Source organism: Helianthus annuus, chromosome 8 (genome assembly GCF_002127325.2).
Source record: "Helianthus annuus cultivar XRQ/B chromosome 8, HanXRQr2.0-SUNRISE, whole genome shotgun sequence".
In the NCBI taxonomy this organism is placed as follows: Eukaryota; Viridiplantae; Streptophyta; class Magnoliopsida; order Asterales; family Asteraceae; genus Helianthus; species Helianthus annuus.
The window spans coordinates 21,108,729-21,125,273 of record NC_035440.2 but is presented as its reverse complement, the minus strand read 5'-3'; the positions used below and the strand labels follow the sequence as shown (position 1 = coordinate 21,125,273).

The 16,545-nt window shown below is 34.6% G+C and overlaps 1 protein-coding gene across 1 annotated transcript; it reads right to left on the bottom strand.

Annotated features, from left to right (window-relative positions):
• Positions 1-11,364: 11,364 nt before the first annotated feature.
• LOC110869707 (F-box protein CPR1) lies at positions 11,365-12,576 on the bottom strand. Its single transcript, XM_022118936.1, has one exon. It carries the CDS (start codon positions 12,574-12,576, stop codon positions 11,365-11,367), a length of 1,212 nt encoding a protein of 403 aa, XP_021974628.1.
• Positions 12,577-16,545: the final 3,969 nt, after the last annotated feature.

Here is a 16,545-nt window from a genome sequence, read left to right as displayed (position 1 = left end):
TGTGTAGATCTAGCATGGTTTCCATGTGTTTCAATAAAAGAAAAAACATACTAGATCTGGAACACCTTTGGTTGAATGAGAAATCGTTTATATATTTCCCTTTGAACATAGATCTGTGGAGCTTTAGATCTTGGACTTTTAAGGCAGAACGAGAGATGTGGTTGTTGTCGTGAATTACGATTACGGTCCCACGGATAGCGCCAATGAAGAAGCAAGTACCCGAGCGGGTCAATACTTCTACGGTGATGAATTCGGATACGGCCACATCTCATCTTCTCGGTCTCGTCCTTGACCTGTAAACAAGAAGAGAGAAACGTGGGCAATGTAGAGATGACCGGTAGAGGAAGAATCCTCTATTTCCAGCTACAAAAGTGTGTTGCCCTATATCTCATGCCCTAATAAGGTGGTGGAGACCTCCTAATATAGAAGATATGGGAAAACCCTAACCTCAATGGGCCAGGCCCAGTTAGGGGTTGTCTCTACGAGCCCACAGCCTAGTGTTGCATAAACTACAACACGCTGGGCTTCGTGGGTTAGTACACGATAATAATATATAATTACTATAAAAGTGATAAATAGCAAGAAAGTCCGACCGCTCGGGTCGGGTCCAGTACCATACCTCGTCAGTATGCCAATTTAGTTTCGTCAAGGCGTTTAAGATTTGGTGATATTTGAATAATGTATTGATCTGGGTTAAGAAGACTTGGTGAAAGGAATACAAATAAATTAAAAAATGATTTTTTGGGATATGATGTGCCGGTTGATAAGCAGATGTGGCTGTTACTTTAAATTTAATTTATTTAATTTATGTAAATGGTCATATGTAAAGATTTCTTATTTAGTTATATAATTAATAAACCCACTTATCCTTTCCTCTCTTTATTTACACTATCTATATTTATTTTGAATCAACATGATTTATATACATCAAACCTTTTCTATGAGTTGCAAGTTCAACATCATAATGGTTTGAAAAGACACCCATTCATCTCTTCATTAGCTGCTAATTTTCTAAATTGAAGTGGTGTGACTTTTAAATAAAAGAGACATACCCAAGTTGGTTTTTGTAGTATTATATAATTATTTTTTATTTAAATAATATTTATTTTCAACGACCCCTTAGAGACAACTTGTCGTTATTAAAGGGTCCTCAGTCCCCGACGACTCTTTCTCGACGACATTTTGACCATTAGCGTCGCAGGTGTCGTGACATAACTTTTCTAGACGACTGGTCGTCGGGATAGGCTATCCCAACAACACGTCGTCGAGAAAAGTCGACTTATCTGAGAAAATTTCTTATAGTGATTTTAGCATCTATAATTTAAAAATACAAAACTAATGAAAAGTAAAGAGTAAATTGCCAAACTCGCCCATGAGGTTTCGATATGTTTGTCAGTTTCATCCAAAACAACTTTTTCCTATCATAGTTCTCTTCGCTTTTAGATGTTTTGCCATTTTTATCCAAACGTCTAATTTGGGTTATTTTATCTGTCAAATATTTGGATGAAAACGGCGAAAAATCTCAAACATTTGGGACATTTATGGGAAAAAAGTTAGATATTTGGATAAAAATGGCAAAAATAATATTCAAAAGTGAAGGGCAATATATTACAAAAAAAAAGTTGTTTTTGATGAAACAAGCAAATATTCTCAAACCTTATGAACGAGCTTGGCAATTTACTCAAAATTAAAAATATATACCACTATTCATCATCAGTTTATATTAATATATACTTGGTTTGCTGAAGTCGCAAGTTACGACGGCCGCAACGAAGCAAATGATAATGTAAAATAAATGTTATTTTAGAATGAAAGATTTTGTTTAGAAAGCCAAACCGTCATCATCAATTCAGTTTATTATTGTAGAGTTTTTTGATACCAAAAAATACTATATTTTGAATACAAACTCGTTTAAAAAAAAATGATACTAGAATATACAAAAAATAAGCAAAACTGTGCATTTAGACTGTTACAAAAAAAAAATAACAAACATAACTTATTTAATAAATCAAGTTAAATGATAAAGGAAGAACGATTTAAAAAAGAAAAAAAATATTACCAAGGAAATCTGATTTAAAAAATAATTATTTAAAAAAAAGAAAAATAATTACTTAAAGATAAAAAAATTTAAAGAAACTAAATTATTCAATAAAACATCATATTAAATCTTAATGGATCAAGTAAATATGATTTGCAAAAAAGAAAAAAAAATGTTTATTAAAAACAGAAAAAAATATTATCGTAAAGGACATACACTACAAAGAATTCTCGCAATAGCAGCGACTTTTGTCGTCGCTAATACTCCCAATTGTCGCCGCTAATGAACCATCACTAATGCTTGTCATGTCGCCGCTAATAGTACTTGTCGCCACTAATTCCTTTAACTTTTTAGCGACGACTTCTGTGGTCACTCAAGCCGGTCAAACCCGAACCAAACCAGTACCCGATTTTAAACCGGTCAAACCCGGGCCTTTCCCCTAAAAAGCCAGGTCAGAACCCGAACCGGGTATGACTTTCTTTGAGCTAACCACACAAGGTTTCAACCGAACCAGTTTGAGCCAAAAACTCGATTTGTGCACTTCTACTTCTCCTAATCTAAACTTCTCTTAGGTACCTACTGGAAATACATCTACTGCCATGTATAAATAGCCTAACCCAACCCAACCCTTGTGTTCTGAAAAAAAGCCCAACCCAACCTGCACCCAGACCTGCAACCCTAACCATACTTTTATTTGACTAAAAAATAGTCAAACATCATGAAATCAACAATAGATCTTCTCAAATTACTAACATAACAACTGAAATTACAAAGCAATTTGGAATATTCGTACTGTTTTCAAAGTGGCGTCAGAGAATCAGGCGAGATGGAGGTGCTCCGGAGAGTGAAGGTGGTGCGGCGGTGCGATAGTGCTCCGGCAGACTCAAGGTTGTGCAACGGTGCGACGGTGGAGATGATGAGTTGTGGTGTGTGCAGATTTCATCTTGGAGGGAAAAGAGGGAAAAATGGGTTGTTTGAGCTTTTTACACATGTTTTATTCAAGGATAAACCCTAGTCCTTCGATCAATTAAGCAAACAACGACCCAGATCAATTGCAAAGCCCATGTCCTGCATCAAGACTTTTAGCGGCGACTTTTTAGATGTTGCCGCTAAAAGTGTCAGCGTTAATACTTGAATTTCTTGTAGTGATATAATTTTAAAAAAGAAAAAAATGATTTAAAAATAATCATTAAAAAATAAGAGTCATGTTAGTATTCATGACACTTAAAAATATACATAAAATAAATAAATATACAAATATATAATATAATATAATATAATGTTGTATAGTATAGTATAGTATAATATAGTATAGTATAGTATAGTATAGTATAGTATAGTATAGTATAGTATAGTATAGTATAGTATAGTATAGTATAGTATAGTATAGCATAGCATAGCATAGCATAGCATAGCATAGCATAGCATAGCATAGCATAGCATAGCATAGCATAGCATAGCATAGCATAGCATAGCATAGCATAGCATAGCATAGCATAGCATAGCATAGCATAGCATAGCATAGCATAGCATAGCATAGCATAGCATAGCATAGCATAGCATAGCATAGCATAGCATAGCATAGCATAGCATAGTATAGTACAGTATAGTATAGTATAGTACAGTATAGTATAGTATAGTACAGTATAGTATAGTATAGCATAGTATAGCATAGTATAGCATAGTATAGGATAGTATAGGATAGTATACCATATCATAGCATAGTATAGTATAGTATAGAATAGTATATCATAGTATATCATAGCATAGCATAGCATAGCACAGCATAGCACAGCATAGCACAGCATAGCACAGCATAGCACAGCACAGCATAGCATAGGATAGTATAGTATAGTATAGCATAGCATAGTATAACATATCATAGTATAGAATAGTATAGTATAGTATAGTATAGAAATAGTATATTATAGTATAGAATAGCATAGAATAGCATAGCATAGTATAGAATAGCATAGAATAGCATAGCATAGCATAGCATAGCATAGCATAGAATAGCATAGAATAGCATAGAATAGCAAAGCATAGCATAGCATAGCATAGCATAGCATAGCATAGTATAGTATAGTATAGTATAGTATAGGGTGTGGTTCGGCTTCAAAGTCCAAATTTCCTAAAAAGTGTAAAATTTATAAAACACAATAATTTCAGCTATAAAATACAACTAAAACCCACAAATTATAGAGTGAAGATTACCAAAAATCATATTCAAACCCTAACCCTAATGGTCCATAAAAACTTCAAACAAACCAATGTAAAAATATGAATACAAAACATAACATGCTAATCAACATAAAACACATTAATTTTTGTCATTCGATAATCAAAGCCTTATCATTCAAAACACAACACAAAACCAAATTGCCCTTCTCGTTAACAGAAAATATAGATGAAGTTAACCCAATAGACTAAAATGACAATGGTGAAACCTTTTTGGACCAAAAGGTGGTCCATAAAAACTTCAAACAAACCAATGTAAAAATATGAATACAAAACATAACATGCTAATCAACATAAAACACATTAACTTTTGCCATTCGATAATTAAAGCCTTATCATTCAAAACACAACACAAAACCAAATAGCCCTTCTCGTTAACAGAAACCGGTAGACTAAAATGACAATGGTTGGTGAAACCTTTTTGGACCAAAAGGCGAAAAATGAAACATTTGCACTAAACTGACAAAATGATACAAATTATAGGGACTAAAATGACATTTACCTCAAAAGAAAAGTTAGGTGGCCAATTGCATGTCTATAACTCAAAACACGCCTCAGGTTCGTAAAGGCTTGATGACTATGTTGTGAATTCAAAAATGATGCCCGTGGCCGTACCTCCTTGGTTAACATTCCATTCTTTGTGAGGCTAGACACAAGAAATTTTTTTGTAAAAGGGAAGGATATCAATCATATGGCAATAACTCTGCTACAATTTTGAGATTAGTAGTTGGAAATTTGGTATTCGTAATGGAGTAGGATATCAATTATACTACAACCCAGTTAATAAAACAGATGCAATCTACTATTTAGAGCACATTATAATCTACTACTTACAATCTGGAATGACCTCAGATTGAAAGTTTTGACACCTGAATCAGTTAAAAACCGTTTTGTCTCTCCTTAAAGAAAGACAGGGAATATGGCCATTTGGCATACTAAATTGATTCAGATTTAATAGGTTTCTGAGAAGACAAACCTGAATGTAGAATAAACAAGATCGATGTGATTTGTAAGCTATCAGGTTGAAGAAATTAGACGATTCCTTAATTACCATTGCTCTAGACACTTGCAATTTTCGTTTGTGGTGGAAGGACTTACAAAAAAAAAAAAAAACATGCAACACCAGTTCATTTAATTTGAAATTAAAGGACAACCAGTTGAACCAAATCGTTTATGCTAATAAAGAATTAGAGGATTCCTGGATATGTTCAAGGAACAACCTTTCTACGCTACATATATAGAAGCAGAATAGCAAAATGAACCGAATCATATATGCAAATAGAGAATTCATATGTAATTAAGGCACTACAGGTGATACTTGACTTAAGCCTAGCTAAGAAACATGTATAACTGATACTTGAACATAAGCTGCAACAGTTGGCCCACTCTAATTAACAGGTGTTATCCAAACATGACTGTCGACATAAGGAACAATTTTGACCCTGTCATAGGATATCTAGGAATTACCATATCCTTGAAGAATTTAACGTTGGCAGCATCTTGATCATACAAAGCTAGACAGTTATAACCATGCCGAAAAAACTTGTTATTTAATGTGAATCCAATAGGAACAATGTCACCACTAAACTGTGGAAATACATGGTTATTCATTCAAGATTCCACCCCATATTCATCCATCACCCACACCTCAAAGTCGTATATCCAATTTGAAATCTACGCAAGATCGTAAATCAACAATGGATGAACCCAAATTTTGGTTGTAATTGGTAGTGAGCTCTACAATTCTTAAAGTTCAGTCCAAGAAGAAACACAATACTAACTATGAAATAAACATGGTGTTTTAACCATAATTTCTAGGCAAAAACTCCTAATAAATTCAAGCGAAAACATTATATGTATAGGGCATAGTGTATATATGTTGGGATATTTGTTACCACGGATAAAGGATTCCAAACGACCACTTGTACAAGTATTTATTCAAAATAGAAACCTCTTTTTAACTTAGAATGTTTAGGATTCCATAACACAAGATCGTTGTGATTCAAATCGACAATCATCAAGTTCAAGAAAATAATACAATCCATATTTATGATCATAAAGCTAGAAGTTTTTTAGGTTTTTACGGGAAGACTATAAACAGAGACCATAAACACCAAAAACTTAATTTAGACATGAACCAACACCACAAAAGCAAACTGACAACACAATGTTGAACTCATCATGTTTACTTCAGAAAGTCTAGATATAATGCACTGAAAATTAGTACTTCTGCTTATCCTAATTAAGAAACACCTAAGTATATAGTATAATCTAATAGTTGATAGAATAGACTTATTAAACTTAATTATTTATGATATGTAACTCATATAACTTAGAACTCGGATCAAGGTGATAAGTTGTGGCGGGTGATAAGCAGGATAATTCAAAACTGTCCGATGACAGTTTTCCCGCCACATTTAACCGCCTTGTTCCTATGTATAAATAACAGGGAACCGGCAACATTGTTCGGTACCAAGACAATCAATTACATTCTGTTATTGCTTTGTCCATCCATTCATTTTTCGTATTATCAATTGTTCAAACATGTCTAACGATTCCGCTGTCAAGTATTCAATGATTCATCATAATGACGATGATCATCATGAGTCTGGGCCAACAAGTGGTATCAGACCCACTTCGACAATCCTTCCGTGCCAACACTGTCATGAAGAACAAATCAAGTTGCAGAAGAGAAATCAAAGAACAAGATTATGTTTTTACTGTCACCGTCCAGGGCACTACATTTATGAATGTAAATCGAAAGAAAATGATGAGAATACACAACTGATCAGTCAAGCGGTAAATGCAGGAATTCGAAATCAAAAGATGTTTGCAGAAGATCGGAACCCACTGATAGTGACAGGAACCGAAGGCGGTATATGGGGAGACATATGGTATGTCAGTAACTCTTTTTCACAACACTATGCCGGTAACATAAATGTTTTTAAATGGATAAAACATTTAGTGGGGGTTGAAACGAATTCAGGGGAAAATGAATTTCTGTTTATGCGGGGGATAGGGGTTGTAGAAGTTAAGTCAAATAATGAAAGATTATCGATTCAAAGCGTTATTTATACGCCTGAATTAGACAGGAATGTTTTAAGTATGAATCAATTGACCTTGCAAGGATTCACGGTCAAAAAGGCCAAAGATACTTGCAAGATCTTTCCCATGTTCTCCCCTCCGATAGTTAATACGGTAAATGAAGACACGGGGTTATCAAAGGAAGATGAACTGGGTCTGAAAGAAAAACAAAAAGTGATAAGTTTGAATGATGTAAATGGAAAATATAAGGAAGAATATCTGAATTCTTATTTTGAAGACCTACATGTCTCCTCTTGTGAAACGGATTGGAGTGTTATGATTATAAGGGCCTTAGATTTCAAGAATTTCAATGATTGCAAAAATCTGTTAAACATGTTGGAAGATGGGAAGTTTGTATTTCATTACAAACATGAATTAGAGAAGAAGTTCGAGGAGATGATATCCTGGTTCATCACAGTCTTCTTGGGGATAACCACAAGACCAGTACCACCGGTGATGATCGATAACAAAAGGATAGACTTGTTAAGTCTATATATGATTGTAGAAAGAGATGGTGGACACAGCAACGTGACTGAAGACAATCTCTGGCCGATAATTGCCAAAGATTTGGGTTATGAGTATAAGGATGGAGAGTACATGAGAGTAGTTTATGCCATGTACTTGGATGTTTTAATTTACTATTATAGGTTTAAAGATGTACAGGAGAAAGCAGGTGATTTAGAAAGAATGAAGGAAAAAGAAGTAGCACCGGAATGCAGCCATGGAAGGAGTGCAAGTGCAGAAGTAATCAAGGATGTGATTGCAATGGATCATTATGCACTTTATGCGGGCAACGATTGGGAAGGTGCATGGAACATGCAAAAGAAGTGAAGGAAGTTCAATTTTAATCAGGCACGGAAAGCCGTCGAAGAAGCCAACGAAAGTGTTCTCAAGTTTGCTGCTAAACGTAATTAAGTTTAGGGGGAAGTGATAGAATAGACTTATTAAACTTAATTATTTATGATATGTAACTGTATATATATTCATATAACTTAGAACTCGGATCAAGGTGATAAGTTGTGGCGGGTGATAAGCAGGATAATTCGAAAACTGTCCGATGACAGTTTTCCCGCCACATTTAACCGCCATATTCCTATGTATAAATAACAGGGAACCGGCAACATTGTTCGGTACCAAGACAATCAATTACATTATGTTATTGCTTTGTCCATTCATTTATTTTTCGTATTATCAATTGTTCAAACATGTCTAACGATTCCGCTGTCAAGTATTCAATGATTCATCGTAATGACGATGATGATGATGATCATGAGTCTGGGCCAACAATAGTAACAAAAGATATAATAAGTAGATCTCATGTTTTGCCTCTTGTAGCCTGTTTTGACAGCTCATGTTTTCACTAGGACCAATATTTAAATTCACAGCAAACAAATAATGTACTGTCGTCCTCTATGCCAAGTTTTGAAAAAAAATAACCTTGGCTGCAATTCTATTTCCGCATTGAAACACGGAGGGTTTCCCCCAAGATTCAGCCTTCCTATATTCTTCCATTACCCACACCTCACACTCACCATTTTGCTAATCTAGCAGCTCGTATTGGATATCCACCATTTTGCTTGATGGAATTAATCTTGATGTTACGGGTCGTTTACGGGTCAACTCGGTTACCGGTTTTGTTTAACTGGGTCAGCAAATAGCAAACGGGTCATGGGTAAGGAACAAGTCTTAGATTGACCGAATATTTAAATTCACTAGGACCAATATTTAAATTCACAGCAAACAAATAATGCACTGTCGTCCTCTATGCCTAGTTTTGAAAAAAAATAACCTTGGCTGCAATTCTATTTCCGCATTGAAACACGGAGGGTTTCCCGCAAGATTCAGCCGCCCTATATTCTTCCATTACCCACACCTCACACTCACCATTTTGCTAATCTAGCAGCTCGTATTGGATATCCACCATTTTGCTTGATGGAATTAATCTTGATGTTACGGATCGTTTACGGGTCAACTCGGTTATCGGTTTTGTTTAACTGGGTCAGCAAATAGCAAACGGGTTATGGGTAAGGAACAAGTCTTAGATTGACCGAATATTTAAATTCACTAGGACCAATATTTAAATTCACAAATAATGCACTGTCGTAATGTCCTCTATGCCAATTTTTGAAAAAAAAAAAAAAAAAAAAAAACTTGGCTGCAATTCTTTTGTAGAAAGCTAGATGGAAACAAAGAGTGTTTCCCCCAAGATTCAGCAGCCCTATATTCTTCCATTACCCACACCTCACACTCACCATTTTGCTTGATACTTTTAAGAAAACATGACCCAACAACTTGAGAGACGGAGATATCAGATCACGGTTTTGAAACAGATTGAGTACTGTTCGGGACAACAATAGAAGGTGCAGTCATGTTATCAGCTAACTATTTAATTGTTTTACCAAGATTGGTAAATTTACATTGGTCTCAGTGAAAAACAGCTGGAAAATCTCTAGAATAAGACATGAAATAACAACAATTAGAATGCTAATAATTATTGAACCCTTGAATGCCGAAAACGTACTTAACCAGATCCTGATCAATGAGAAGAATAATAATAACAAAAAATGAAATACAGTAAGACAAAAGATTTGGAAAGAAAAAGAGCACAACACATAGTAGGAAATTTTGGGGAACACCCTTACATGTGAACATGAGCATGCCATTGTATTTTGACGGATAACAGCTCCAGCTGATTTGTACTCACAAGCCTAGACAGTTAAAATTATACAGTAATGAATCCGAGAGATGCTACTTCAGCTAGTTAAGCCAAAAAATTCAGATTTTGATGATAGATGAGCTCTTGGATAGAACCATTGATCCCACTTTAATGTGAAATTGACTTGAAACCGAGCTATCATAATTCTCATGAAACCAATTGACTTGGTGAAAGAATCGGCCACATTCCAATCTTTAACTAATAACTAAAATGCTTGTTGTACGATGATATCATGATTAAAATCTTGCTATAAATGTTAGCATGGCCAGCACTAAATATGTTAACATGGATCAGCATGCATGGTTTCCATTAGCGCCGCTTTGTGCAGGAACATAAGATTTTCAATGGTCTTTTACAAAAAAAAAAAAAAAACAATTATAGGAAAATAACTACGGTTGGGGGCCAAAGTGATGTTGAAAAGCTAAAATGATCTCTGAGAACTATTCATAACTGAGACGAGACATGATCTAGGAAACGGATTGGGGACGTTACTAAATACTAATGATTTTTCTTAAAAAACAAAGATTGGTGACAGAACACCAACGGTGGTTATCCACATTGATGAGACCATTTTGACAGTAACCCAGTTAATAAATCAGCTGTATAACAACTGATTACAGTCAGGAACAAAACATCCATATCATCCTTACTCTAAAAATAGCTTGGGTACTAAGAGTGAGTCAATGTATGCTTAATGAATGAATCTAGAAAGTAGGAGAGACCAATTTTGTGTTTTCATGGAGAAACTGACTGTGTATTACAAAGTCATAATACCCTATCAATTGCAACATCATTAGGGGGTTCCTTGCAGACCTTAATTGAACCAGGCTAATAACCCACGAGCTAGTATATAAAAAAACCCTTCTGGATGAGAAGGTTTAACAGGATACCATAACCCTAAGTTGAATGTAGAATAAACACATGATCCTTAAAGATCATAAAACCAAACACTTGCCAACTTTTTAGCGGAAAAAGTTGCAAAAGATATAAACGTGCACCACCAATGTCATAGATATAGAAGCAGAAAAGAAAACTACACCAGAATATCAAACACATCACTTATGCTAACAATAGAGAATCTTTATGTAATTAAGGCACAACATTTGATACTTGATCCAAGGTTAATTATGAAACAAACATAGTATAATTAATGCATAATGGTTGTAACAGAAAGATGTATTAATAACGAGGCCAAATCTTGCTTCTCGATACCTTATTGACATATCACCTTCCTGTGAGGACTTTATTGAAATGTTAAATGAACATATGCCTCAACCGTTGATCCAATCTAATTAGCAGGTGCTATCCAAACAAGACTGTCAACATAAGAAACAATTTTGACCCTGTCAAAACCAAACCTTGAAGTAGCAATTACCTCCAAGGATTTAACCTTGGCAGCAATTTGATCATACAAAGCTAGACGGTTTTTATCACCTTGCAGAAGGAACTCCTTATTTAGTATGAATCCAAGGGGAACTATATTACCACTAAACTGGGAAAATACATGGTGTTTCACCCATGATTCAGCCACCCCGTATTCATTCATCAACCACACCTCGATGTCGCCATCTTCCATGTATGACATCACACAAAGATTTCCAGACAAATGTCCCAAAAGCTTCGTCCGGTCCTTGTTATACTGTGGTATAGAATCAGGAAGAGGTATCTCACCGAAAGTCTCAGTAGCCAAATCAAATGCTACTATCGCGTGCTTAGTTATTTTGCCATTAAGTCCACAAAGCCAATGAATATGGCCATCATGCCCATCACTCCCAATAATAGAAGGACCGGCAACGTCCGAAATCCAACCCACATGAGAAGGAAACCTGTCATTGATCAACTTCCAGGAGCCTTTTCTCATGCTATACACTTCCACTTGTAACCACTCTTTAAAGTAGCTTAAGCTTTCAAACGCGGTAACTGGCCGTTGAAATAAGCGAGAGAACTTAACAACTTTGTAATCATCAGTTTCAGGATCGTACCCAAACCGAATGTGAAGATCGATGCCCTCAAAACCAAGGGAGGCTGGGATGGTATATGGAGGAAGAATCCTTAAGGCATTTAGAGAAGGGTTCCAAATGCAAATGATAGGATCACGAACGAATACGGTATCACTAGGCCATAGAGCAAAACATATCAAGCCATTAAGAGAACCAAGAATACTACTGTGGGTATATCCAGGTGGGATAGTTAAACTTGCTGGTAAGTTAATGAAATTAGGGTTTTCGATAACAGGAGAGTGAGAGGGGTGTGCAATGATTGGTATCTCACCGTCAAGACAGAGTTCACTGTAGAAGACCATGAACATTTCATCGTTGTTGTGGATGGAACGATGGAGGTGTGATTTTATGAAAGATGGTTGAGATAAAAGTGCATTCATGGGCTTAGAGACGCACCTAAATTGAGCAAGTTGTTTGGCCGGTAATCGGATCAGAATGTCGGATAGAAGTTCCTCCGGAAGTTTTTCCATGGTTGTCGGCTGTTTTGGGAGTTTGTCCATAGTCGCCAGTTTTCTTTTGGGAGTTGCCTCTCGGGGAGCAGGAGGCGGACATAAAATCATAATATCAAGAACAAGGGAAAACTTGTAGAAATAATTTTTTTTTTCTTTTTTTTTATAGGGTTTTGCGTGGACTTTGAAAAGAGTTTTTTTATGATCTTTTAATATGACTTTTATGAGGTGATATTTTTGTTTTTTTAAAGGGTTTTGCGTGGACATTTAAGAGAGTTTTTTTTTTTTTTTTTTTTTTTTTTTTTTTTTTTTTTTTTTTTTTTTAAGAGTTAATTGCCATTTTAGTCCCTGTGGTTTGGGCCATTTTCTCAATTTAGTCCAAAGATTTCATTTTTAACATCTGGGTCCAAAAGGTTTCATCGTTGCCATTTTGATCCATATATGTTAAGTCTGCCAAGGGCATTTTTACCATTTCATTTAAAAGAAAAAGCAATAAAGAAAAAAGGGTTAATAAAAAGAAAAATGAAATGACAAAAATGTCCTTGGCAGACTTAATAGATATGGATGGAGTTAAGTCAGTTGGACCAAAATGGCAACGATGAAAACTTTTTGGATCCAGATGTTAAAAATGAAACCTTTGGACTAAATTGGCAAAATGACCCAAACCACAGGGACTAAAATGACAATTAACTCTTTTTTTTTTATATGAAGTTTTATTAGGTGATATTTTTGTGATTTATGTGATGGACATTTTGAATGTAAGAAAAATTTATATTATGTAAGATAGTGAATAAGGGAGTGTTTATTGGGCATTTGATAAGTATCAGTTCAGTTCTTTGTCGTACTGGTACGATACGTTGTTAGAACGGTATCCATCAGTAGCACTCATATTTATTTATTATTGCAGACATAGTTGTATGAATGAAAAATTGTAGAAATTAGAAACCATAAAGATGAATACATATACCGGCATTGATGTTGTTCAATACCGTACAGTAATTATACTATGTTAGTTTATCGAAAGGAAACACAATAAAAAATAAATACCCGTATCGATACAGTGTTGTTCGACCGGTCTCGATTTGGCACGATATCGTAACAATACTACGTTTTCAACAAAAATCATGTTGCAACGTTGTTCGATCGGTCTCGGGTTGATACGATAGCTTTAGGGTTAATTTTTAGCTTTGGGGTTTAACTTTAGTCATTGGTCTAATAACCAAAAGCTAATTCCCTATAGTCGTTGGCTCTGATACCAGTATGTCACACCCTGACCCGCAACGGATATGGTACTGGGCATGATGATTGTCCATAACTTATGACAATATAATATGTTTAAATAATTACAGGCACAAAATAAAATTGTCACACATAATCATAGAAATATACAACAAAATTCGTATAGTATCCAATAGATAATTGGTTATGAACAAATATCCTATTTATTACTAACACACATCCTATGTGTCTTCAACTTCAAATCATCTCAAAGTTGTGTACCTGTATCATGCGTAAAAAGATTTGGGTCAACATAAAGTTGGTAAATAGATCTAACTTTAGAAAATATATCTTTCTTTATTATTTGATTTATGTTATTTAACAAAATAAACAAGCAACTTCATGTGCAAACACATATAACAATCCATAAGACAATGAATCATTTAATAAAATAAACCAAACCAACTGCTTGTGTCCCACACCCGCAAGTGTAACAACCTGACTTTCCGAAGTCAAAGTCAAAGTACAAGTCAAAGTCAAGGTCAACGTCAGGTTGTTATTCAGATCTATCATTTCTTGCTTAATTATTGCCTTGTACTCGATAATTGAAATATTGGTTAACGCTATTTTAGACTACGAATTATTATTATGTGAAGTAGCAATCCCAAAAGCGTAACTAAACGCTATTCTACTAAACTCTATCACGTCGATCTTTGAAGCCGCTTTTTTGACGTGTCTTACCGGGTGGGCGGGTAAGAGATGCATTGTAGGATGTTGTGGGTTTGTTTTATAAAAAAATAAAGAGACATGGTAGAAGAAGTAGAGAAGTGGTAAAAATTATAAAAAATTGGTGGGTATTTATGTATTTGTTTTAAAAAAAAGTATACTAGAATATAAAAAAAATAAGCAAAACTATGCATTTGGACTGTTAAAAAAATTAACAAATGTAATTTATTAAATAAATCAAGTAAAATGATAAAGGAAGAATGATTTAAAAAAGAAAAAAATATTACAAAGAAAATATGATTTAAAAAAATAATGATTTAATAAAAAGAAAAATAATTACTAAAAGATAAAAAAAAATTTAAAGAAACTAAATTATTCAATAAAATATCATATTAAATCTTAATTGATCAAGTAAATATGATTTGCAAAAAAAATAAATAAATAAATAAATAAAACGTTGATTAAAAAAAGAAAAATATATTATCATAACGGACATATAATTTAAAAAGAAAGGAAAAATGATTTAAAAATAATCATTAAAAAATAATGTAATGTAATGTAATGTAATGTAATGTAATGTAATGTAATGTAATGTAATGTAACGTAACGTAACGTAACGTAATGTAACGTAACGTAACGTAACGTAACGTAACGTAACGTAACGTAACGTAACGTAACGTAACGTAACGTAACGTAACATAACATAACATAACATAACATAACATAACATAACATAACATAACATAACATAACATAACATAACATAACATAACATAACATAACATAACATAACATAACATAACATAACATAACATAACATAACATAACATAACATAATATAATATAATATAATATAGATTATTGGATTTTATCACCCCAACTATTGGCTATTGGCCGTTGCCACCCCCAACTTGACACTTAGTTTATTCTGTCGCCATGTCATTAACTGATCACTAACTTTTAATCATGTTACTATACTTTTGGGGGTAACATATGGATCTTAGAAAGACTTTGTGGATCGTAGGACACCCCCAAAAGTATAGTAACATGATCAAAACTTAGTGATCAGTTAACGATATGGTGACAGATCAAACTAAATGTTAAGTTGGGGGTGGCGGGCGTCAAAGTGATAGTTGGGGGTGACAGAGGCCAATATCCAATATTTAGGGGTGATAAAATCCAATAACCCTATGATATAATTATTTTGGTCAAAAATTACCGAAGTAATTAAGTGATCAAATTAGTTAAGTGAGGTAGTGTGCCAAAGAGTGTACCGAAAATATGCTAGTTATGTTGTTTGTAAAAACAGTTTTCAGGATACGACTCAGGATATTGAGCTGTATCTACGATCAACCCTATGAGCAAAAAGTAAAGGAAATGACATGAGATGTACGACGAAAGCCCTTGATCAATCTAGATCACCGGCATAAAACCTCGGGAGCTGACAATCGCCGCTGCCTAGTTCTTCTTATTACTTCAAACTTCAGGATACAATGCAGGATATTGACCAGATCGCTAAGTGTTACAATGCTTTGTGTTAAAGTAAAAGTTGCGAGAGAACAAGTGTGAGAGTGTAGTGAGTGTAGCTGTGATGTCCTATTCGATCTGATATACCCACCTATTTATAGTAACGAAATACAAAAAAAAATTACAAATATGGGATGCTCCGAATATTCCATTGTTGTAGACCGAGTAATGCGGCTTCAACGTCTTCATTTGAACGACTTGGACCGAGTCTCCTGGCGAAAGGGTCTTTGTGAACGTTGCTCCATCTGGACGCGTACTCATGCACATAACCCGTTAGTAATCCTGAGGATACCATTCAGGATGTTACCAATATCCTGAATGAGCATCCCGGATATGAGCAGATATCATACAATCAAGATATAACTCAAGATATTTCCCAGGATATGTGCTCAGAATTTTACCCATAACAATTGTCCCCAAAAAATGTTACCGTTTAGTATCCTGGCACTAACGGTTATATTTTTTCCGGAGAACGAGGCAATTTAAGAGATTAGACCCATGATATGACGGTTTGCAACTGCTCAGCCTATATTTACTCATCACCACCCT